Here is a 24,692-nt window from a genome sequence, read left to right on the forward strand (position 1 = left end):
ATGGCTCAAAGGGTAGACTTTTAAGTCAAAACAGATAAACCTTCGCGTGCGCAGCTGAGGCTTGCCTCGAGCTAATGACTTGAGACAGCGGCACACGAAATACCCAATAATAAACAGGGCAAACCTTGCATGCTAATCTCAAATTCACAATCAGTTGAAATCTAATACAAAAAAGCTGGGAAACTTGTTTTTCTACTGACGATTTCTACGAATCGAAGGGGTGTGTTCATAAATTACCATTCAAGGCATACTTATATAAACAAACCCATTTTCTACACAAACAACTGAAATCAAATTTCCTGCATGTAAATTAACCATGCCATGTCCACTCGGCGGTTGGGAGCTTTGCATGTACTGTAATCGCATCTCAGGTCTGGTATCTCATAACACGTTTTGGTACAGCGAAAACAATAGCAACTGACCCTAAAGGTTATTCAGCGGTTCGAGAAGAAGTGCTGGTTCTGCACTTATATTTTCGGCTTCGTTCCGCTCGTTGGTTTTCACATATTGACTTAATATCTAAGTGTAGGTATGGTAAAACGCCAACGCTGTAAATTACCGGATATTGCATAATTTCTACGCTTTCCTTTTTAGCTATTGTAGGTTTAGATTTATAATCAAATGAACCAATTTGCGCTGCACGAATGCCTACAGCAAAACGGCTAATCTCCGCCTACGGTATAAAACAGAGAAAAGCGCCTATACGATTTTCTGAAGCGGCGTTTCGGTCTTCTATAATAATTATAACGCTGATATCCTGAGCCGTCACTTTAATTACACCTCAGATTGGCCTCGCGGTTTAGTAACTTTAAGATTGCTTAAACTGCCTTTGTTCAAGTTGTTATAACCTGAATCTACAAAAACTATTGTTAAGAAACGCCAAGTGCTCTGTTATAAACAATGACTCATTTTATCTGTTTATGAAATCACTACAATATCGGATTATCGAATTTTAAGCGCACAAGTGCTCCAACAGGTAACAAGAACATTACAAATATAGCAAAATCTCGCGAGACAGTACGGTTTATGTAGTCTTACATGCATAATATATGCAGCCATCGTTAAAGGCCAATATTTTAATACCAAACTCGTGTCCAGTCATTTAACGCCGTCTGTCTGCAGCGTTTAACGATTTCGTCTCATATTCTAACACATGGTGCTTTTACTTCTTGCGTGGTCTATAGACCTTTTACACTTATTGCGTGAGTTGGCTTAAATGCGTCTTAAATATAGTAGGGTGGGGGAAGATGGGACAACTTTTTATTTTATTTTCACGTCTCATTCGTTAGTAAACAAGGAACTTTCAAAAAAATATAACACAGTATCCTCACTACTCCCATAGACCGTTGTTAATTGTTTAAAATCATAATCAGGATATTTGGATATTATGCGCTAAAGGTGTGTCCCGTCTTTCCCCCTTCCTACTACATAATTTAAACCCACTGCAAACAAACAACCCACGATTTCAATCATCCATTTACAAACATCTTAATATACGAAAATATTATTCGCTGTAAAATCTTTGTTGCGGAACATTGCACTTGAAGAATTTATTATTCGAAAATATAGACACAAAGAAAGCCTTTATTGTAGGGTGGGAGAAAACGGGACACCTTTAGCACCTAATATCCAAGTATCTTGGTCATGTTTTAAACAATTAACAACGGTTTATGGGAGTCGTGAGGATACGGTTTTATAATTCTTTGAATGCTCTTTGTTTACTACCAAACGAGACAAAAGAGAAAAGGAAAAGGTGTCCCATTTCCCCCCACTCTACTGTATATTTATTAGCATGAACCTATATAGTAGTTTGGGGTAAGATGGTCCATGTTTTCAATATCTTTTCTTGTCTCATTTGGTGGTAAACAAAAAATATTTACCTAATTTCATAACCGTGTCTTCGCAAATCTAAAATAACGTTGTTAATTGTAAAAACACGATTGGGAAATATGGGACAATATGTGCTAACGGTATCCATCTTACCCCAAAACACAATAACACTATAGATCATATTAACCGCACCAATGATTATCTATATAGCAATTTACGATTCGTCCACTTTGTTTATTTAGCATTTACCGAGATCTATACCCAAATATTAATCACAGCTTTATTCAAATTGTCTGAATGTAAGCTAGGGGCGTTCGTGATGCGAAATTGGCGTGACAGTTTGTTACAAAGTTTCACATGCAGTCGTGCAGGGTTATACATTCAGGCGTCATTACATTGAATACTCCACAAAGAGATAACAAATTTTAAACATTTTGCAGTGTGCTATTAATCTTGAATGTAATAACTTTAGGGTACAGCTTCTCTGTTAGCATATTATTGTATGAAACAAAACACCCGTGTTATAACGACTTTTATAGCCCTACCACGCAAGGGTAATTAGCAATTAGTTCCCTAATTAAAGCTGATATTTTGCATAAACCATTTCCTAAATGAACAGATATTAAAAACGGCTCAGATTTCGGCAAACGGTTAAACGTATGTAGTTAATCTGTTTGATTACGTCGCAAGTAGTTCATCTTGGCACGAAATCATTAAGACGAGATTGTAAACTTTGGTGCGTTTAGCAGCAAAAGGCTGTAGTTTGAAAACATAACATAAAAACCTTATTTACTTTTTAAATATAGTAACGAAGATCAGAATAATTTGAACAGCAAAGAGAAGAAAATTGGCAGCAAGACAAAAGCCTCAGGCGTTTCTAGAAACCTTTAAAATTATATATTTGTAGTGGTGTGGTGGAAAACGGGACACCTTTGGAATATAATATCTAAACATCCTAATCGTATTTTGAACAATTAACAACGGTCTATGGAAGTCGTGAGGATATGGTTTTATAACTCTTTAAATGCTCTTTAAATGTTCTTTGTTTACTACAAAATAGGACGAGTAAAATAGGATAAAAATGCGTCCCATCTTTTCCCACCCTACTATATATTTCTAATCGGCTGTTTTTTATGCGTTTTTATACTCCATATTTATAAAACTATACAACCGGTACGCTTGATATTATATAGCGAATTAGGGTGGGGAAAGACGAGACACCTTTTCATTCTATTTTCTCGCCCATTTGGTAGTAAACAAAGAACATTCAAAGAATTATAAAACCATTTTCTCCCGACTTCCACAGACCGTTGTTAATGGTTTAAAACACGATCAAGATATTTGGATATAATGTGCTAAAAGTGTCCCGTCTTTTCCTACCCTCCTATATACTAGAAATAATCACAGTTGTAAATTATATCGACAATAAACTTCAAACCGTTTCTGAATTACATCTCAATTCACGAACAAAATTCTTTGTTGTGATTAGTTTAACACATGCTATACTCTATAACATTCGCTATAAATATGACCGTTGTAACACGCATCGCTCTTCTTTTCTACGAAGCATCTGCCTAAATCACGCCCTCCGGCGCCGCAGCCTGCTTGTTATTTTCAATTCGAGCCGATTACCACTTTTTCTTGAACCACAAGACGTCTGTAAATGAGAAGTAATTCAAAAATGAGTCACCTAAGCCATAGAGGGTCGTTTAACTGTACGCATCTAGTTTTGACTTATATTTTGCATTAAAATTCGGAAATCGGTCTAATTGCCATAAATTAAAACCGGTAACCGAGCTTGGGTGTTTCCCTGTCTAAATTTGATGTCTGTTTGACGTACGTGGTCGCACTTTTGCCGGTTTGTACGTAAGACTAATTAGACATGATTGTGGCCATTATATTAACTTATATGATTCAACACACTTGAAATTTATATGCAATCAATAATTGCGGTCCAAGGGAAACCAAGTGTATACGTCTCTCTATTGTACCATAGCATCGCTATTGTGTTATTAAGGTGACCGTGTAGACTGTAGATCACTATATATATATAGTAGTACAGTATAGTAGCTTAAGCGAGTATTAATGCAGTATATATACTGCACACCCTATAGGGTGGGGAAAACAAAACACCTTAAAATACATATATTTTGATTGGTTTTAAACAATTAACAACGGTCTATGAGAGTCATAAGGATACGGTTTTATGTTTTTTTAATTATCTTTGTTTACTGCCAAATAGTACAAGAAAATAAATTAAGGTGTCCCGTCTCCCCCCGCACCCTGCTATATAATAATCTTTGCTTAGGTTTATGTTAATGCGCGAAATACTGATGTAGTGGAGTGGGGGAACGATGGGACATCAGCTTTTACTTTTATTTTTTCGTCCTAGTTGGTATAGCAAACAAATAACATAATTCAACGAATTATAAAACCGTATGTTATATGACTTGAACTGAACCTAAAACTTAAAAAAATGTAACTTTCAGTTTAATTTCACTGTCATTTCATTGACAAACATATGCACCAAAATTGTTTTTTTCGTTTTTTTTTTTCTACACTATAGCAGAAGAATGCCTACACTATACCATATAGGGTCGAGCGCACATTAAATATTTATCCTCAGTGGGGCGGTAGAGGTTTAGTGTTATGGGGAAAGATGGAGACATTTTCATTTTATTTTCTTGCCATTTGGTAGTAATCAAAGAACATACAAAGAATTATAAAACCGTATCCTCACGACGCCCACGGACCGTTTTTAATTGTTTAAAACACAATCAGCATATTTGGATGTTAGATGCTAAAGGTGTCTCATTTTACCCCACAGTACTATAGAGTAAACACTATACACGTTTTTTATTATAACGCTATAAATTGAAAAACGTATACAGAAAAAAAGAAAAAAAAAATCCACAAACACCTGAGTCACTAGAGAGCAAAATGTGACGGTCAGTCAAAAATGAGAAATTTGTTAAAATATATCTCGTCCCTAAAGGGTTAAAATTAGCCTATATAGTTTTATAGCTTAAATCAAGTTTTTCAATATTCAAGCTACCTAATTGCTGCCGCCATTATTTATCATCAATCTATATATTCGTAGAATTAGAATTGATATAGATTAGCGTTAACAAATTAGCATTTTTGATTTCTGATTTAACAACCACTAATACGTGCTCAACAATACTAACTGTTCGACGAAAAAGTATCTATACGCCCATTTACGATTACGTGCTCAATTATACATTGCTAAAAGACACACGGCAGCAACCAAAAAGCGCGTAGAATTTAAATGAAACGTGTCAATTATTTTGATTAGCCGACGTCTCCCGCTTTTTGTTGATTCCCAGGGCATGTAAAACGCCGTCCATATACGACACGTTGCAACCATACAAGGCAGTTTGGATGAAGCAACGACAAAGCTACACTGTTTGGATGAACTCAGAGCAGGATTATATTCGTTCCTACAAGGAGATAGAAGTTAAGTAATATTTCTGCTGTTTAGTATTGCCTAATAATAACCGTTTTTTTAGTAATTTAGTGTTAGTTATTTAAGTACTTGTATTCTAATATACTTAGACTAGAATACGACTATTTAGTAGTATTACATTGTGTACGTATACATTTAGTATTGTGCCTTGCGATTTTTATTTTTACTTTATTATATTTTAAAACTTATATCAAACGACGTGATATCGGCTTACACAATCTCTGCGTTACGTCACAATACGTCTGTATGACATCGCGTCATATAACCGCTTCGCCATCACTCGCGATTATTACGTCATAGTCAGATTCACGCACGAGAACACGCGACCTCACATTGCGGTTTCTTCTATTCGTTTTTACGATTTTTTCATGGGGCCCCATGCGCGTTTTGCGTTGTCGCTAGGCACATTACTTTTTTTAATATTAATTTTACTATTTAAAATATTGGCACGAAATGAAGCATGAAGATCAAAGATTTGGTAAAGTATAAATTACAATAGGCATTGTTACGTACACCAGTTGTGTTTTTAGATGACATCACTGAGATGTGACGTCACAAAGTGGTGATGGCGCAACAGAAGAACCCACTTCGTAAGTTTTTTGGTTTCGTCAAAATCTTTATATAATTTAAAATCGTATTTTTTTTAGAATATGGTATGTGACGTCACAGAGGATCAAAAGGACAGTGCGCGAATCGGGAATGAAGGTAATTGTGACGCCACAGTAAACTGACATTTACCTATTTATTGTTGCAGAAAAGCCAGCCTATATGCTGCAGAAGAAAAGCGCAAGGTATATAGTGTATGCCCATATTTCTATTACTATAAAAAGTATTATTTTGCAAAGTAAAAGAAATCAATGTTTGTTAGAATGGTGAAACAAATTGTACATCACTATAAAATGAACCTATGACGACAAGATGTGTCGATTCTAGTAATATAGTAGGATAAGGGAGGGGGGAGATGGGACACTTTTAGCACATAATATCCAAATGTCCTGATCGCGTTTTAAACAATTAACAATGGTATATATAGGAGCTGTGAGGAAACGATTTTATAGTTTTTGTATGCTCTTTGTTTACTACCAATTGAAACAAAAAAAAAGAATGACTAGGTGTCCCATCTCCCCCCGCCCTACTGATATATTACTGTAGGACAAGATAGATTTCTATAAAAAGTATTATTTTGCAAAGTAAAAGTAATTAATGTTTGTTAGAATGGTGAAACAAATTGTACATCACTATAAAATGAACCTATGACGACAAGATGTGTCGATTCTAGTAATATAGTAGGGTAAGGGAGGGGGAGAGATGGGACACCTTTAGCACATACTATCCAAATGTCCTAATCGCGTTTTAAACAATTAACAATGGTATATATAGGAGTTGTGAGGAAACAATTTTATAGTTCTTCATGCTCTTTGTTTACTACCAATTGAAACAAAAAAAGAATGACCAGGTGTCCCATCTCCCCCCGCCCTACTATATTACTGTGGGACAAGATAGATTTGTTTAAACACTTAATGCCCCTTATTTTCTAATCCTAATCGTGTTTTTACAATTAACAACCCTCTTTTAAGAGTTTTTGGGATACGGTTTCTTACCCAACCTATAACTTGCGTTTATTTTGCAGACGAAGAGCAAAGACGAAGACGACAATAAGGATGCCGGTTTGAGGTGTTTCTTATAGGCTTAGGAGTTGTGTGTTGTTGGGTTGTGGTTGCTGGAGCACTCTTACAGTGTTGCCGGATTAGTGTTTGTGTCTCATTTTTGCTGGACCTAATGTGGCCAGCCTTTTTGTTAGTCACTACTTTAGTGCATTTTGCATGTCACTGAAATATATGCAATGAAACTATGGCGAACATCTTGCTGGATCGGATTTTGTTGCTGTACACGTCATTATGTGTTTCTTCTGCAAAGGTCGATTCCTTTAGTGATTCTGCATTGTCCTAATCACTCGATAAGAACGGCATGTTGGTACACAAATACTTAAGTAATATCAACGCGCATTATAATATATACACACAATTAAACTTTGTCCCTCATTTTTCATTGATTAATTTTCCCGTTAACATGTCGCTATTTTTTTACAAAAGCCTAATTGTGACGCTGGCCACGTTACAATTACGCTATACGTCGATGGGACTTTGGGGCCCAGCGTTCGGTGCGGTTATGTTACGGTTCTAGACTGAGTTGTGTTACCGCTGGGTTGTTGCGTGGACGTCGCCGCCAGTGATGCTACTCTAGTTTTAGGTCACTAACGATGCAGTGACGCTACGCTCGGTTATTTAGGTCACTATTAGTGCGGTTCGTAACAACCTGACGTAGTTTCATGACGGTCGAAGCGGTGCTTAACATCCGAACGATATTATATTGCGTGAAGATACGACGAGAGTATCGCGGTACCAACATGGCGACTTGTCAGGTGATTCGGACTTGCGGAGCCGTTATTGGCTTCGACTCCTTGTGGTCGGACATTTAATAATTTGTACACTGCAGCTGATTATCCTTCAGGATTTGAACCATATTTTCTTTGAAGATGTTTCATTGATTATGTCCGCGTTAATTGTAACCGTTCAATTTTCGGATATGGTTGAGCTGTTGTGTGTATTGCATGCTATTGTGCACTTTTTGTACTTAACACCTCGTTGTATTATTTTTGTCTTTTTGTCGTTGTTGTCGTGCACATGTGTATGTGCATTCGTTGTATCATTTTTGTCTATGGGGGTTTCTTTAACCTGCGTGGACAGTAACATCCCGCAAGGGTTTCTCACCTAAGTAGAAACCCACTACCATTGGCTGGGGGCTTGTCGTGCCGTAGTGGCTTTTCACCAACGCCAGCCACACAAAATATGAAGGTATTTTAATCCTGTTTTAATTTTTTCAGAAAGCAATTCTTGGAGACCTATTGCGACTGCCGTTTTAATTTGCGCTGCTATAATAATAATGGTATTTATACATTCTCGTTAAATTTGAATATCTTGAAATAAAAACACGAAACGCAGTTGATTTGTTTGTTTTGTTGATATGGGGAGAAAAAAATTGCCGGGGATTTTTAATTCATTCATTTACCATCACGGTCGAAAAATGCAAACTATAGAAGAAACAAACAAACAAAGCGTTTTTGCTCATCATTTGTAACATTGTAGCAGTAGGTGGAATGTAGTCGTGAATGTATTACGCACTAAAAATGCAAAAAATTACACTTTTGCGGCTTATATAGGTTATAAACCACAGGGTAAAATCACCGCCGTTTCCTCTTACGGAAGACTATTTATTACCACACAATTTAGCCTATACAGCATGTTTAGAGACGTGGTGACATTGAAACATATGATAGGGTGGGGGAACACACTTTTTATTTTATTTTCTTGTCCCATTCGGTAGAAAACAAAAAAATTCATTATAAAACCGTATTATCACGACTCCCATTGAGTAAATTGTTAAAACGTAATCGGGATAATTGGATATTATGTGTTAAAGGTGTCCTAGGTTTCCCTGCAGTCCTGTAATATTTGATACGCTGTGTTTAACTATAGGCAAATAATGTATGGTATAGTACTGCGGGGTAGGTTGGGATATCATTGGCAGCTAAATCTCATAGGCCTAAATCCTGATAGTAAGTTTAACAGATAGCAACGCTTTTTTAAAGTCAAGAAATAACGGTTATATCTTCTTTAAAAAAAATTGTTTACCACTAAATGGGACTGGGAAAAAAGAATAAAAACATGTCCCACATTACCCCAGTACCCCACCCTACTATATTACTTAAAACAGTTTACAACTGTTAAATTTTTATATGAAGCTACAAAATGCTGTACAGATTACAGTTTAACATTTGGAATGTGGAAGAGTGTCGTTTATTTCCTGAGGATCGAAACAATAGGCTTTGAGATAAAAGAATCGCGAATCGTGCAGTCCAAATGTGGTTGAGAAAAAGTCCAGTGACGTCACAAGTTCTCGCTGTTCGTTTTCTCTTATATAGCGAGTCGAAAACAATGTAGGTTACTGCTTACAAGTTAGTATATGCGCTTTAAACCGATTATGTAGCCTGTTTTCGCTCTGTAGTTAAGTTTAATAGAAATGTACTATTATATACAGCTTATAAAATGGTCGCTGTTTTAAATGGTACGTAATATGTGAAAAATGGTATATATAATGTGTTTTTAATGTTTTTTTAGATCGTTTTGTGACATATCTGTAAAATCAATCGTGTGAAGTGTACATACAATCGTTTATGTGAAAATTAAAGTAAGTTTTTTTGCTTGCTGTATGAAATAAACAAATAATTAATTTAGATTAAAATTAGTATGATGTATTTATGTCCTGGTAGTTTTTAGAATAGAATATTTATGCTTAAACATTTGTGGTAAACTTACAAGAAAATTTTAGTTGTGAGGTAGTTGTTTTACAATATGCTAATGAGTCAAGTGTGGTACTTCCTCTGCCTGATTTACTTTGTCTGAACAATTCATTTGTCATACTGTCTGTACGCTTAGACTTGACTTTTATTTTTGCTTTAAATCTTGTGTTCTTTACAATATTCGGTGCTAGTGAAGAATCTCCCCCCCACCTTATTTGCTAACCACCAACCCCTAGATTAGGGGGTTAGGTGTTGATGGTTAGGGGGTTAGTGGTATAGGGGTTAGTAGTTAGTGGTTATAGGGGTTAGTGGTTAGCAAATAAGGTTGGGGAGACTCTTCACTAGCACCCAATATTCAAGGTGCTGTTTTGCATTTTAAATAATCACTGGGTTTTGTTTAGAATAAGTCATAAGTTGCCATTTTACCACCTTCTTTAATAAAAAAGTGATAGTTTTAAAATGAATATCTGTCTTTTATAATGGCTATTTTAATCTGTAAGTTTTTTAACTTGATACTCTATGTGGTTATGGTTATGTACTACTAGATAAAACCTAACCTAACCCATATATTTAACCTCACTGGTTTTCCCCAACTACTAACTCGTGTCTGATGTGTAAAATCACCTATGCAAATATTTTCCAGTCCAATGAACATTTAAAGTCTGATGTGAACCCAAATAGAGAATAGGGGTTTCCAAATGTTTTGTCTGTGACTGTGACCATTATAAATTTTGAACAGTTCTTCTAGGAAGTTATGCCTTTTAACAGCACTTTGCAATTATTAGGATTGTACAGTAGATTTAGACAGTAAGAGATCATTTTTACCTTCAAAGAGAATTAAGTTATTAAAATTTTTTTAAAGAAATCTAGGTATAATAGATACATTCTTGTAATCAAAAAGATTAAACATACATAAAGGCTCAAATTTGGCGTTTTTTTCGTTAAACTTTTTTTTGGCAGTTCATTTTAGACAGTAGAAGTATTAATAGGTCATTTTTACACTCAAAGAGAATTAGGTTATTTATAAATTAAGTGTAATACACTCATGTATGGTAACCAAAAAGATTAAACATACAGAAGTCTATAATATAGCGTTTCTTTTTTTGTTAACATTCCTTTTTTCGTTTTGTTAGTGTTCCTTTTTTTCATTGGCGGCAACTTTTTTTCCCGTCAAAAACAAAAAAAATTGTTATCAAATTTTAAAAAATCTGGTAAAACAATAAACAGTGTGCAGATATAGGACTCTTTAAGTTTTAGCTAAGTTCATCATAGTGTGTTTTTCTTTATAGACAAAATTTCTACATGTTGTGATATTATTGAAGATACTTTGGTATGACAAGTATGAAGATATCTGTGTTATTACTCGGATACATTTGTGCAACTGTTGCAGCAACTAGTGTTTCCAGCCTAGGTAAGAACTTTAAATTTTTGTTGGTTATAATATAAGGTTATATTATAACCATTTTTATTCTTTAAATAAAAACTTATTTAAATGTGTCAGTAAAAATACATTTTTTTTGTTAAAAATATTATTGTGTAAACTAAACAGTTCAAAATATGGCATGTTTTAAAGTAAACCTATAACCAGTTGTTTTTGGAATAATAGCCATACATATTAACTGTAAAGTTGGGGTAATGGGTCCAATCTAGCCTACATCCTAGGTTCTCAAACAGTTAAAATTATTGTCTTTTTCTTTATAGATACAATTTACACATGTTGTAAATCTATACCCTGCAGGGGACTAATAACCATACATATTTAACTGTTAAAGTAGAGTTAACAGGCCAAATTTAACCTAAATGTTCTCAAAAAGGACGTTAACCGTATATAATAAAATATTACCATAAAGTTTTTATACTTTTTTATTATAGGTGCCAGCAACTGTACTCGTATTCCCCGAAAAAGTCGAGTTGTTAAATACGTGGACTGGCCATTTACATTAAACTGTAATGATGTGACGTCACGAGATTGGTTGACTGCATACAACATCAGTTTAAGCCCTGACGCTGCACTGACTGTGAGTCATATCTCATTAAGTAGATTTAAATGTTCTGTGAACGTGCATGTACTGGTGTATTTACTCTGCATTTTGTGCAGTAAAAGTCGTTTATGTTGTCAAGTCTGTTATGTAATATGCATAGCTGAAATGTCAAAATTTGCTTACTTTATTGTTAGTAACTATTTCACATATTAGCAGTCACTTTAATTTCACTACCTGTCAATTAAGAATTTATTCTGATATTTTAAACACGATTGAGATTTCTAATGAGTCTTATCCATCATTTGCATATGTTACTTGAAACTAATTTCCTACTGAAGCCAAATCAATGCAAATTAAATACGGAAGTCTCAAAGAGGATGCATTAAGTTACGGCTCAGAAAGTTTGAAACTTGACCGAAAATTCGGCATAATTATTTCATTGTTTTAACTTTTAATCTACTTGAGAAAAAGTAACAGTGCATGATATTTAGCAAGATTTTGCTGTTTTAGGACAATGTTTAGCATTGTACTAAACTTTGTTTTTTCATGACTTGGCTATATTCCTTGTTTTATTGTTTTTGCATGCCTAGACATATTACTTGTTTTTGCATGACTTGACTATATTACTTGTTCTTTGTTTTTGCACGACTCGACTGTGTTACTTGTTTAGACAGTTCCTTTTTTTGATTGTTCATTTATTTGAATGGCAAGCAACCACTATACAGAGAAAGTGTTTGTGATATACTGGTTTAAAGAACTATGCAAACGCTGCACATCGTGTAAAACTTTGCATAATTTATGCACAATTATAGATTGCACTCTTCTGCTTTTAAATATAAAGGGTGTCACTGTCTAACCTTTTGAAAATGTCACATACTAATTTAGTTAATTTAATTGAAAACATACTTAATATGTCAATGTGTACATATATAGTAGGCTGGGAAAATATGGGGCACATTTTCATTCTTTTTTTTTGTCTCTTTTGATAATAAACAAAGAACATTCAAGGTAATATAAAATTGTATTCTCACGACTTCCATAGACCGTTGTTAATTGTTCAAAACATGATCAGAATATTTGGATATTATGTGCTAAAGGTGTCCCATCTTTCCCCAACAGTACTGTATATTTAATTTTTAATAACTTACATTGATTGTATATATTAATAGATTTTAAATTTGTTTGCAGTGTTATATTCGACATCCTGATCAGCACTACTACTCTACAGAAACAAGTATTACACTAAACGGTAGTTCTTCCATACTCACGACATATACAGTTACCCAGGTACGTTTAATGCTTAGTTAGGCTTTCACAGCAATTGCTAATGTTATTGTAAAAACATGGTAAAAGAAACAAATTATATATACAATGTAGTATGTAGATATGGTAGGGTGGGGGAACATAAGACACCTTTTCATTCTATTTCTTGTCCCATTTGGTAGTAAACAAAGAACATTCAAAGAATTATAAAACTCCCATAGACCGTTGTTAGTTGTTTAAAACTTGATCAAAATTTTTGTATATTATGTGCTAAAGGTGTTCCATCTTTCCCCACCTTACTATATATATTAATATGCATAGTGCATACCGATACCACTGTTACAAAAAATGTGTGTTAAAAAGTTATAAAAAAAACAATATATAAACAAAGAGTGTTGAGTGACAGTCCTATGTTATTTGAAACAAATAAATGAATTCAGTTGTTTAATCCATGGTTTGGAAAGATTAACCTTGAAGCTAATGAGTAATAGTGTAGGGGATTCCTTGCCTAAGGCTCAATACTGTACTTTTCAGATGTATATAACTAATAAAGCTATGCTAATTGCGTTGTATGAATATTAGCCCTAAAGGCCAAACATTTTTATTGTTTTATTGACTAGACCCATATTAAATATTTGAAATGTGTGGTTGCTGTTTTTGCACCTTTCTAAAGTATATCTAATAATTTTGTATGACAATGACAGTAGTTAATATGATACAGACTCTGATTTATTTAGCTTTTACTTTGTAAATCCTATGATGATACCTGAAATCAATGTGCCAAACAGAAACTTAAAAAAATGGAGGGAAAATCTAACTTATGGGTTTTTACATTTAACTTTACCTTCATTTAATAATTAATAGGGTTAGGGTAGTATGGAATTAAAATAAGTGCATTTTATTCTATGTGTATAAGGTCCCGCAGCATGGCACGCAATAGGTTAGCCAGGATTGGCCCATTACTTCATAAAAATAGGTGCAACATAGCAATCCGTTATAAAATTAAACTGTCATCTAACTGTCTTATTTCTTTCAGCGTTATTCAACTTATTGCGTATCTCTTGAAGTTGAAATAGAGCTTCGTCCTTTACCACATCACACATGCGGTGAAGATGTTATTACTGCATTACGAGGTACCTCAAATATCATCTTTGTAGAATCCGAGATATCAGGAAAACCTCTGATCTTTGAGTGTGAACCAGGTGAGATTCTAATTAGGAAATTGTACAATAAAATTATGTAGTGAAAACTTCAGATTAAAACAGTCTTGTCTAGGGATGCAGATTACAGAATAATTAGGTATTCTAGGATATCCTAGAATACTTTATTTCGCATCTAGAATTTTGAATCTTCCCTATGTTTATGGGAAAAAACCCACATAAGTCAGTTTATTAACTCTCTCATAGTAGCCTTGTTGGATCATGAGCTGTAAAATGATCAAAAATTGTACTATTGGGTAGTTTTTGCCTCACAAAACGTACAGCAGGCTATGAAAAGACGTTGCGAAACGTTTACTCTCGAAAGTCCCACAAACACAAAAATATCTTTTCTCATAAATATTAGGTTAAAAATTGCAATTATAGTTTATGAGATGACGCGTGATGATGTCATTAAACAGAATACCGAATCCCGAAATTAGATTCCAATACAAAAGGACGGATTGGAAATTCTGTAATGTGCATTTCTAGTCTTGTCTTTATGAAAACTGCTGGCTTAAACATATCCTTTACTTCTTACCCCACAGCGGCAAATGCAGCCGCAGATGCGGTTCTTCCGCCTGCAGTACAAAGTAGTCAAATAACTACAAAATGGATTAGAACTCCAGTTCGAAAACTCAGTGGTTCAACATCAGCATTGCAAGTTGCACAACCCAACCAAACTTGTTCAGATTTACCAGTTTATTATTTAACTAATCTAAAAGTTCGATTGTTGGAACGACACAATAAACCAAAAGCCTTGGAGGTATTTTATGTATAGATTTTTGTATATGAAATAAGCCTACTTATTTTGTTACTTCAGGAAAAAATATCCATGAAAAGAACATGCTACAGCTTTCATAAATTGCTTCTATTCATTATATTGAATACTTAAGCCCTGGCACATTGATTAGCACGCCTGTCTGTAACCCAGAGGTAATGGGTTCAAGGCTCGTCGATGTAACCAATGTGGCGTATGTGTCCTTGGGCAAGACACTTAACGAAAATTTCTCCAACCCAGTGGCCACTAATGGGTTGTCCAAATTATCAGCCACACATAAAAAATAATCACCCACAAAGTAACATGGCACGAGGTGTATTAAACATAACACCTGTGTTTTAACAAATGTCTTTTACCAGCCACGCAGGGATAAAGCAATTTACATTTATTCGTAATACAGATAACTGGTCAAGACTTTTATGATCCAGCAGTATATACTTGTATGGTGCAGTATGGTGGCCAGACAGCTTATATCTCTCATGCAGCACTTTGCATTAAGCGTGAGTATAACATTGGTAGGATGGGGAACGATTTTCATTTTATTTTCTCAACACTTTTCATTCTATTTTTCCGACCCATTGGGTAGTAAACAAAGAACTTTTAAAGAATTATAAAACCATATCCTCACAACCCCCATAGACCCTTGTTAATTGTTTAAAACTTGATCAGGATATTTTAATATTATGTGCTAAAGGTTTCCCATCTCCCCCCCCCCAACTATACATTAATGACATTTAAATATTTGATTTTTGTTTCGCAATTTTGCCTGTTTTGCCACTCTTGAGATTTTTATGCTTTTATTGCTAAATTTTTATTAAGTAACAGAAATCTGTTGAGTTGCTTAATCCCTTTGTTTGTTAGTTTAATTTTCAAAATCAAAAAAAAATTTGAGTATATATATATATTTTTTTTTTAATTTTTAAACATTTTATAAAGTCGGGTGGGGAAGATAGGACATCTGTTTATTCTAATTTCTCTATCCCTTTGGTAGTAAACAAAGAAAATTCAAAGTTATTTCAAAGAATTATAAAACCGTATCCACCGCCTCCAATAGGCCATTGTTAATTGTTTAAAACACGATCAGGATATTCGGATATTATGTGCTAAAGGTGTCCTATCTTCCCCCACCTTACCATATATATACAAATATAACTTGAATTATTCAAATTTTTTTTTTACAGAAAAAGTTTCAAACAATAAAAAACCGAACATAATGTGTACTGGCAGTCGCAATTTCTTCCAGGATGATTCTTTAACTGTATCATGTACTGTGACTACCAAGCTTGGTGAATTAAAACCAGATGAACTTGAAATAACTTGGACCAAAGTAAGCCAGTTTTAAATTTAATTTATATATTGAAAAATTTAAATTTTTTCAATAAATATTTCAATAAAAGTTTTTTATATATAAATAATTTTAATTTATTCAATAAATTTATTGTGTAAAGTTTGGTTTTAAATAGGCATTAAATCAGGGGTGGTTGGGTGGGTCAAAGTGGGAAGCAATTAATTGACCACATTAATCAGTAAACATTACGTTTACAACCAAGACAGCAATTTTTTTAGCAAAATTTGTTTCCTTTTTTACATATTTACAAAAATTTGTTTTCTGTTTTCTTTTACCTAATTTTACTACTGTCTGATATGTAGGAAATGAAAATGTTTTGTGTATATGGACACCTGTTTGTATAATGTATTATTTTAGTAGCAACATTGTGGTAATTGGCCAACTCTGGATTAAATCCCAATTCCCATCGCGTGTCACTCTACAAGACAACACCCCTAAAATAGAATATAATATGCGCAAAACTTAACAAAAAATAAATCATGGGTCTTTAATCATAGGGAACTTCTACTTTCTGCACTAAATCTGATCTTCTAAGCTCCACAGCCCCATCTAGTGGTGGCCATAATTCACAATGTGGACTGTAAGTTTACAATGGTTTTACTTTAATCTTATACTATTGGCAAAAATTGACATTATTTATACCTTTTTTAAAAAAGAAGTACAAAAAACAAACAAAAATATCTTTTTTAAAAAAATTATTTTTGTTTGTTTTTTGTGCTTTACTGGAAAAAAAATAAAGAATTTAAATATATTCGTTTATGAAACAGTCTGTTTTATGCTATTATATAGGAAGCTTGGTTGTTAAACATTAAAATATATAGTCTACTACTCTCATTAATTACCATTATAACCCTTGTCGCCTACTTTCGTGGAAGCGTCAGGCTTCAACATCTGGTAAGGTCCATGCAGTAGCGCCCTGGGTGTTGGGCTAATGAGCCAACTTTGGCCTAAATCTCAGGTTCCAAAAGGTGCTCATCCACATAGAATAGAATGTTTGTAGCACCCTGGGTGTTTGGGTAATGAGCCAACTCTGGCCTAAATCTCAGGTTCCATAGGGTGCCACACCCACACTGCAGCATCTCACCCACATAAAATAGAGTGTAAATTCAAAACAAACTTTCTTATAAAGTAATGGTTTTTAGCCTGGGTGTTGAGGTAATAGGCCAACTCTGGCCTGAATCCCAGGTCCCATAGTGGCCACACTGCAGGACCTCACTCACAAAGAAAATGTAAATACATATTAAACTGTTTCTTACACAGTGAGGATTTCACAAACACAAAAAAGATTTGTTTCTGGAGACAACCTGCATCTAATGAAGTTCAACCATCAAGCAACACTTTCAAAGCCTATCTCACATTTAAGTAAGTTTGTAAACATGGGTTGTTAATGTATGTTCATGGCTTATATTAAATCTGTACAGTTTTAAAAATATTTTTATAAAGATTTTTTTTATACTTTATACCAAATGTCTACGGGTTATTTCATTTCAAATTTTGTAGAATGTTTTTTATGCATTTTTTCATATAGTAACAGGTATGTATTTTGAATACACCTTGTTGCCAAGATTTGCTGTCAAAGTTAAAACAATGTGAATAATTTTTTTTTTTGACAGTAAAATGAAGGTTTCAGACGCCGGTACTTACCATGTATCAGTGCTGTACAAAGGTATTCCGAGTGATCCTGCTACCTTTACACTTGTATTTGACCGGACCAGAATGTTGGTCAAAATGGCCGCTGGTCTTACAGTTTGTCTCGTGGTTATGGTGTCACTAATCGTTCTGTGGTTGGTTTATCGGCGCTACCGCTTCCGTATCAAACTCAGATGGCGCCGTCATTTCGGAAAGTATCAAGATGGTATGTTGGCAGTTTTCCAACTTGGTATTTAATATAGATTTCTCAAAATTTAAAATCGCATTCAAAATTTTAAAAAGTTTTAGCTAAAAACAAATTAGAAAAATTTAAGCAAGTTTTGCGTAAAAAATCTTTTTTATGCAAATATTTTGACAGAATTTAATTAATATAAAAACAACTGCACATAAACTGATACTTCTCGTCCTTATTTTTTAAACTATCCTAATACTTTCTGTTAAAATGCAAACTTGGAAATTCCATCAGTGGTATTGATTGTTTATTAGGAACCAATCTTTTAATTGAAGGCTCAAATTCGCATGTAGTAGGGTGTGGGAAAACGGAACACCTTTAGCACATGATATCTAAATATTCTAATGGTATTTTAAACAAATAACAACGGTGTACAGAAGTCGTGAGGATACGATTTTATAATTATTTGAACGTTCTTTGTTTACTACCAAATAAGACGAGAAATAGAGTAAAACGGTGTCCCATCTTACCCCACCCTACTATAACTTACGTGATTGATACTTATTGGTGGTTTTTCTCATTTAAAATTTGAGCTACTTCAAACTTATGCCGGAAATTACGCTTTCCTCCTTGTGAGGAAGTAAAACAGTCTTTCCTAGTAATACATCAACCAATCTTTATTTGATATGCATACACATTATGTTGTATTTCTTTTCTTTTCTTTCTGATTGAGGTTCTGTAGCATAACAAGCTGTGGGACCTATGATTTAGGCCAAAGTTGTCCCATTACCACCAATACCAAGGCCAAAGTTGTCCCATTATGCTAGAAACATTTTATTCTATGTAGGCGAGCACCCTTTGGGACCTGAGATTTAGGCCAGAGTTGGCTCATTACCCCAACACCCAAAATGAGCACCCCGTGGGACCTGAGATTTAGGCCAAAGTTGGCTTATTACCCCAACACCCAAAATGAGCACCCCGTGGGACCTGAGATTTAGGCCAAAGTTGGCTTATTACCCCAACACCCAAAATGAGCACCCCGTGGGACCTGAGATTTAGGCCAAAGTTGGCTCATTATCCCAACACTCAAAATGCTACTGCACGGACCTTTCTAGATGTTAAAACCTATCTTTTCCCATTTTAAAGTCAAACTTACATTATTTTTTTAGATGATAAAAAGAACATAGTTGTCCTTTCTTATTACTATGACTGTGATCTGGCTGACGAGACCAGAAAAGCGACGGAAACAATCATTACTTGCATTAAACAACAACTTAATTCAATGCAATACAAGTATTATGACAGTCATGAAGATTTACAAGCTGGCGGATGTAAGTTATGTATTCTTGTCTTATTAATTGACCCAACCTAGGTTTTATTAATGTTTGTGTTTTATAAAATTGAACAAAAAATCCGACATTTTGTTTTATTCTAAAGATTAAAAAAACACAGTTTTTAAGCCAAAATATAAAATGGCTAAATCCTAAAACTCGTTTTTAACAATAGTTGTGTTTTATAAAATTTAACAAAAAATGAAGTCTTTGTTTTATTCCAAAGATTAAAAAAAACACTGTTTTTAATACAAAATATGAAATGCCTAAATCGTAAAATATAAGTTTTATCAATGGCTGTGTTTTATAAAATTTGGTAAATAAATCACTTTGTTGTGTACTACTGCGAGAGCTTCACATACAAGGCTTACAGGAAGATGGGACACCTTTGGCACGTAATATCCAAGTATCCTGATCATGTTATAAACAATTAACAACGGTCTATTAGAGTCGTGATGATACAGTTTTATAATTCTTTGAATGTTCTTTGTTTACTACCAAGTGGGACGAGAAAGTATAATGAAAAGATGTCCCATCTCCCCCCACCCTACTATATGTCTTAGAAAACAATTCTTTAACTTTTTTGTTTTCTTACTTTACGGCAATTGATCTACTAACACAGTATATTTCTATAGTTTCAGTAAGTAGTTTACTTCAGAGATTGGACGACAGTCATCGAATGATAATTATCCTTACAGAAGAATATATTAGAGACCGTTGGTCCAAGTTTGAAGCTGAGCAGGTCAATATTTAATTAATGAATGAATGTAACTTACTTTATCCTCGTATGGCCGAAATATAACAGTCGTTAAACACAGGTGTTCTGTTTTATACACCTTATGCCAGCTTATGAGTTACCAAGTATGTTACTTTGTGAGTGATTATTTTTTTATTTTTTTTATATGCGACTGATAATTTTGACAACTCATTAGTGACCACTGGGTTGGAGAAATTGTGAAATATAATATAAACTATTTCTCCCCCAATAAAATTGTATACAGAAGTTTTTTTTAATTTTTTGTTTTTTCCTCAATTGTTTCTAATTATAGTCCGAGACCTATTCTTTTATTTTCCTGTTTTTACGCAAATTTTTCAACAGGGATTAATTAATATGGAAAACAACCGCACAAAACTGATTTTCGTTCGAGTGAAAGGAGTCAAAAAAGCTTTACAAGGCGTTGAAGATTTTCCATCTGGTTTATCGGATGCATTGAAGGTGACTGTTTTGTTGTGATGAATGTTTAATGTTATTTTTCTACTTTGGATGGGTGAGGTCCTTGAAAACCTCGGATTTAGGCCAGATTTGGCCCATTGCCCCAATATGATACCAGGCATAATATACATAATCTTTTAACAGTTTATTTGGTATAAAAAAGTGGTGTATTTCCAACTTTTTGTCTTATCGAATGGCAAATGAAATGTCGGAAATCCACTGTGTTTTCATACCAGATGAGCCATTAAAAGATTATTACAGGTCTGTTGAGAATATATGTGGAATCTATTTAAAATGTAGAACTGTAATGGAGTGAACATCTGACAGACACATTTATATTCATGTTATAAATACACATGCTGCATGGAATACATAGGTATAAGACAATGCACTGCAACTAAAAGTTAATAAAAACACTGTTTTTAAACCAAAATGCCTAAATCGAAAAACAAAAACCAAAACAATAGATAGATAATTGTAATAAATTCTGCGAATTTGACCCTGATCTGGTGCTCATAGAGTCGAACGATTCTTGTGTAAAGAAATACAGTAAGGAGCTGGTGCTACGAAAACATAACAGACAAAATCAAGGCCAACGAAAACATAACAGACAAAATCAAGGCCAACGAAAACATAACAGACAAAATCAAGGCCAACCAATTTTGGCGAACTATATATATGCTATGTAAAAATTGGTTAGACCGGAGTTTTGTCGATTATGTTTTCGTAGCACCAGATCCTAACTATAGATATTAAATAGCATATGAAACCATAGACAAAACACAAGCATCTATGACTGAATTATTTTTCTGGACTGTTAGGACTTGATTTTTGTCTGTTACATTTTTTTAGCACCAGATCCTAACTGTTGATAGCATATGGAACTATAGAAAACACACAAGCCTTTTTCACTGTATCATTTTTCTAGACTGCACGAAATATTCGCTGGAAACCTGGAATGAACAGCAATTTATTTAAAGAATCAGTCGCGTATGCACTGCCGAACTTGAAGCGATCGCCCACCCCTACTACTAACAACCCATCTGTCAACTATGTGAAACTAGCTAGCTGTGGTAGGTTGAATTATTTTATATTAACAGACAGTGGCGCAGCCAGGGGGGTTTAGGAAGTCACTTATCCTTTTTTGTTTAATGTCTTCTGACAAAAAAAAAGGTATTTGAATTTACCAGCTGGGCTAACTATACTGATTTCCTCAAAAATCAAGTTTATTTTGTTTTGAATTTATTTATACCATTTATTTTTGTTTCTTGACATTTATTTTTTATATTTTTTACAGATGAATCTCTTGCTAGCCCTGTAAACGGTTGTGCTAGTTGTGTGTAAGATATATCTCCACGTTGTCACTTCAAGTTTCAATCTGTATTATTCCTTCATTTCTTGGTGCGGAAAACATGAACAAAAAGATTACCACGGTACACCCTATAGATAACTCTGCATTTTCCGTTCTATGTGGGTGAGGTCCTTGCCAAGGATTTAAACCAGATTTGGCCCATTACTCCAACACCTAGGCTGTTATGTACATCGTGTATTTGAACAGTTTGACTGTCTTGTACTCCATCTGCAACAGACCTGGTTTCATGGATAATAATTTGTGACATAAGCTATTATTTCCTACAAAAGTATTCCAAATCACCCATAAAGTTACATACGTGGTAACTGGTAAGCTGGCGTGAGGTGTATAACAGAACACCTGTGTTATAACAACTGTCGTTGCCTCGCCATGTGAGGATAAATAAACTACATATGTGGTAACTCATAAGTGGGCATGAGGTGTATGAAACAAAACGCCTGTTTAAAACGACTGTCACTGCCCTACCATGCGAGGATAAATAAGTTACATACATTCATTCATTCAATTTATGAATGAAACTTTCAGCCCATTTTGAATTTTAAAATATTTTCTTAAAAGAAATGCAAACCCTAAATATAATGCTTAAATTACAGCAGATATTTTTTATAGCCCAGTGGTTAAAAATCACTTAGCTGAATAAATAAATATGTAAATATTTTCCATTTTTCTCTGCATGTTTCTATTGTATTTTGTTACATCATTTCTATCATCAGAGGCATCGATCAAGTTTTGCAATATTTTCATGCAACTTATACACACACTCCTCACTACACAGGGCACACTTAAGCCCATACACTACCAGTTTATCATTTTCAAACCAATACACATATGGAGTAAAACATGAAAATCATTTTATTTACTGATTTTTTCATGTAACTTATACACACACTCCTCACTACACAGGGCACACTTAAGCCCATACACTACCAGTTTATCATTTTCAAACCAATACACATATGGAGTAAAACATAAATCTCATTTTAATTACTGATTTTTTCATGTAACTTATACACACACTCCTCACTACACAGGGCACACTTAAGCCCATACACTACTAATTTATCATTTTCAAACCAATACACATATGGAGTAAAACTTAAGCTCCCAAATTCTTTACTGATTTAGTGTTAACACATACACTACACAAATGTAGCAGCTACTTTTGCCAAAGTTAGTAGTTTATTTTATAAGAAACGCCTCTACTAGTTTTTTCCAAATGTTCCATTTAAATTGAAGTCTTTTTTAACATTTTATTGCAGATTTTGCAATGTGTTCTCACATACGTAATACGTAGCCACCATAATGTATTTAATTTTTCATGAGATCAAATTCGTATTAGTTTTTACAGCAGTATATTTTGCTATGCTGATTAGATTTGTCACTGTTCTAATAAAATCTGTTTGTTATTTCATTTCTTATTTCCTCTTTTTTTCCTTTATTGCAATGCGCTTGTACAGTTGTTTGCCAAATGTATAAAATATAAACCAAATCATTATATTCTATACACACATGATAATATACCATGCTCGGCGCAGTAGCACAGTTGGTTAGTGCGCCTGCCTCGAACCCAGAGGTAACGGGTTCAAGGCTTATCATTGGCTTACCCACAAAGTAACATGTACGGTAACTCGTAAGCTGGCACGAGGTGTTAAACCCATGTGATAACGACTGTCGTTTTCCGGCCACGCGAGGATAAAGTAAGTTACACTCATTCATTCATTGATACACCATTGTGGGCGTATGTGTACTATGGGGCGAGACACTTAAACGGAAATTGCACCAACCCAGTGGCCACTAATGGGTTGTCCAAATTGTTAGCCATACATAACAAATCACAAAAAATAATCACCTACAAAGTAACATATATGTGGTAACTCGTAAGCTGGCACGAGGTGTAAGAACACCCGTGTTATAACGCTGTCGTTTTTCGTCCACGCGAGGATAAAGTAAGCTACATTCGTTTATTCACTGCCGAATTATGCTGTGTACGTGTAGGTCTTAGACTACTTCAGTGTTGTACAGAAAGTACGTTTTGTAAGCTTGTACATAGTGTTATTTCATGTTCCCGATTTTTAGGAGACAATATTTCATTTGAAGAAAGCAGAAAGATAGCTTTGTTTTAATATTTCAAAACATAAAAGCATACGAAGAATATTGTTGGGTGGGGAAGGGTGGGACACCTGTTTATGCTATTTACTCGTCCCATTTGGTAATAAATAAAGAATATTTAAAGAATTATAAACCTTATCCTCACGACTCCTGTAGACCGTTGTTAATTGTTAAAAACACGATCAGGATATTTAGATAATATGTGTTAAAAGTGTCCCATCTCCCCCCCCCAGCCATACTATATAATATAGCTATTCTGCAGCATTGTAAATTTAACAGAGGAGATCATTTAGCTCCGCAGAGTGTGCAGTCTATGTAAAGAATGTGTAGCAAACATATGTTTTCAGAATTCTCTATCCTAATTTCTGTGTAACAGACTATCCGATGTTTAATAACCTGTTCGTGGAAGTCAGAGTAATTGTTAAGACAGCTAACCGGCACGTGTGTATATTTCATACAGAAGTTATTTTGATTATGTGTCAGTGTAAGATTTTTTGATGTTAAATTAACATCGGGGTACAAAAGCAATTACTGAATAAATTATAAAGGGTTTAAGTCATAATAGTAACTTGATGTAGTGGCGTTTTATTAGGGGCTC

The 24,692-nt window shown here is 34.3% G+C and overlaps 1 protein-coding gene and 1 long non-coding RNA gene across 3 annotated transcripts; both read left to right on the forward strand.

Annotated features, from left to right (window-relative positions):
* Positions 1-5,572: 5,572 nt before the first annotated feature.
* Positions 5,573-8,318, forward strand: LOC113474849. Its single transcript, XR_003396559.1, has 4 exons — positions 5,573-5,907; positions 5,965-6,022; positions 6,072-6,108; positions 6,948-8,318. It is a non-coding gene; the product is annotated as an uncharacterized LOC113474849 (long non-coding RNA).
* A 1,062-nt stretch (positions 8,319-9,380) lies between these two features.
* Positions 9,381-23,480, forward strand: LOC100177822. 2 transcript variants are annotated; one of them, XM_026837748.1, is made up of 16 exons: positions 9,381-9,442; positions 10,967-11,088; positions 11,550-11,695; positions 12,848-12,946; positions 13,959-14,124; positions 14,667-14,884; positions 15,300-15,399; positions 16,081-16,226; positions 16,745-16,827; positions 17,508-17,609; positions 17,861-18,102; positions 19,239-19,400; positions 20,036-20,142; positions 20,500-20,616; positions 21,542-21,686; positions 21,911-23,480. In XM_026837748.1, the coding sequence occupies exons 2-16, from the start codon at positions 11,010-11,012 to the stop codon at positions 21,955-21,957; spliced, it is 1,959 nt and encodes a 652-aa protein (XP_026693549.1). In that variant the 5' UTR covers positions 9,381-9,442; positions 10,967-11,009; the 3' UTR covers positions 21,958-23,480. The 2 variants fall into 2 exon arrangements, with proteins under 2 accessions (XP_026693549.1, XP_026693548.1); XM_026837747.1 differs by lacking the exon at positions 9,381-9,442 and adding an exon at positions 9,488-9,565.
* Positions 23,481-24,692: the final 1,212 nt, after the last annotated feature.

This window comes from Ciona intestinalis, chromosome 14, assembly GCF_000224145.3.
Source record: "Ciona intestinalis chromosome 14, KH, whole genome shotgun sequence".
Lineage (NCBI taxonomy): Eukaryota > Metazoa > Chordata > Ascidiacea > Phlebobranchia > Cionidae > Ciona > Ciona intestinalis.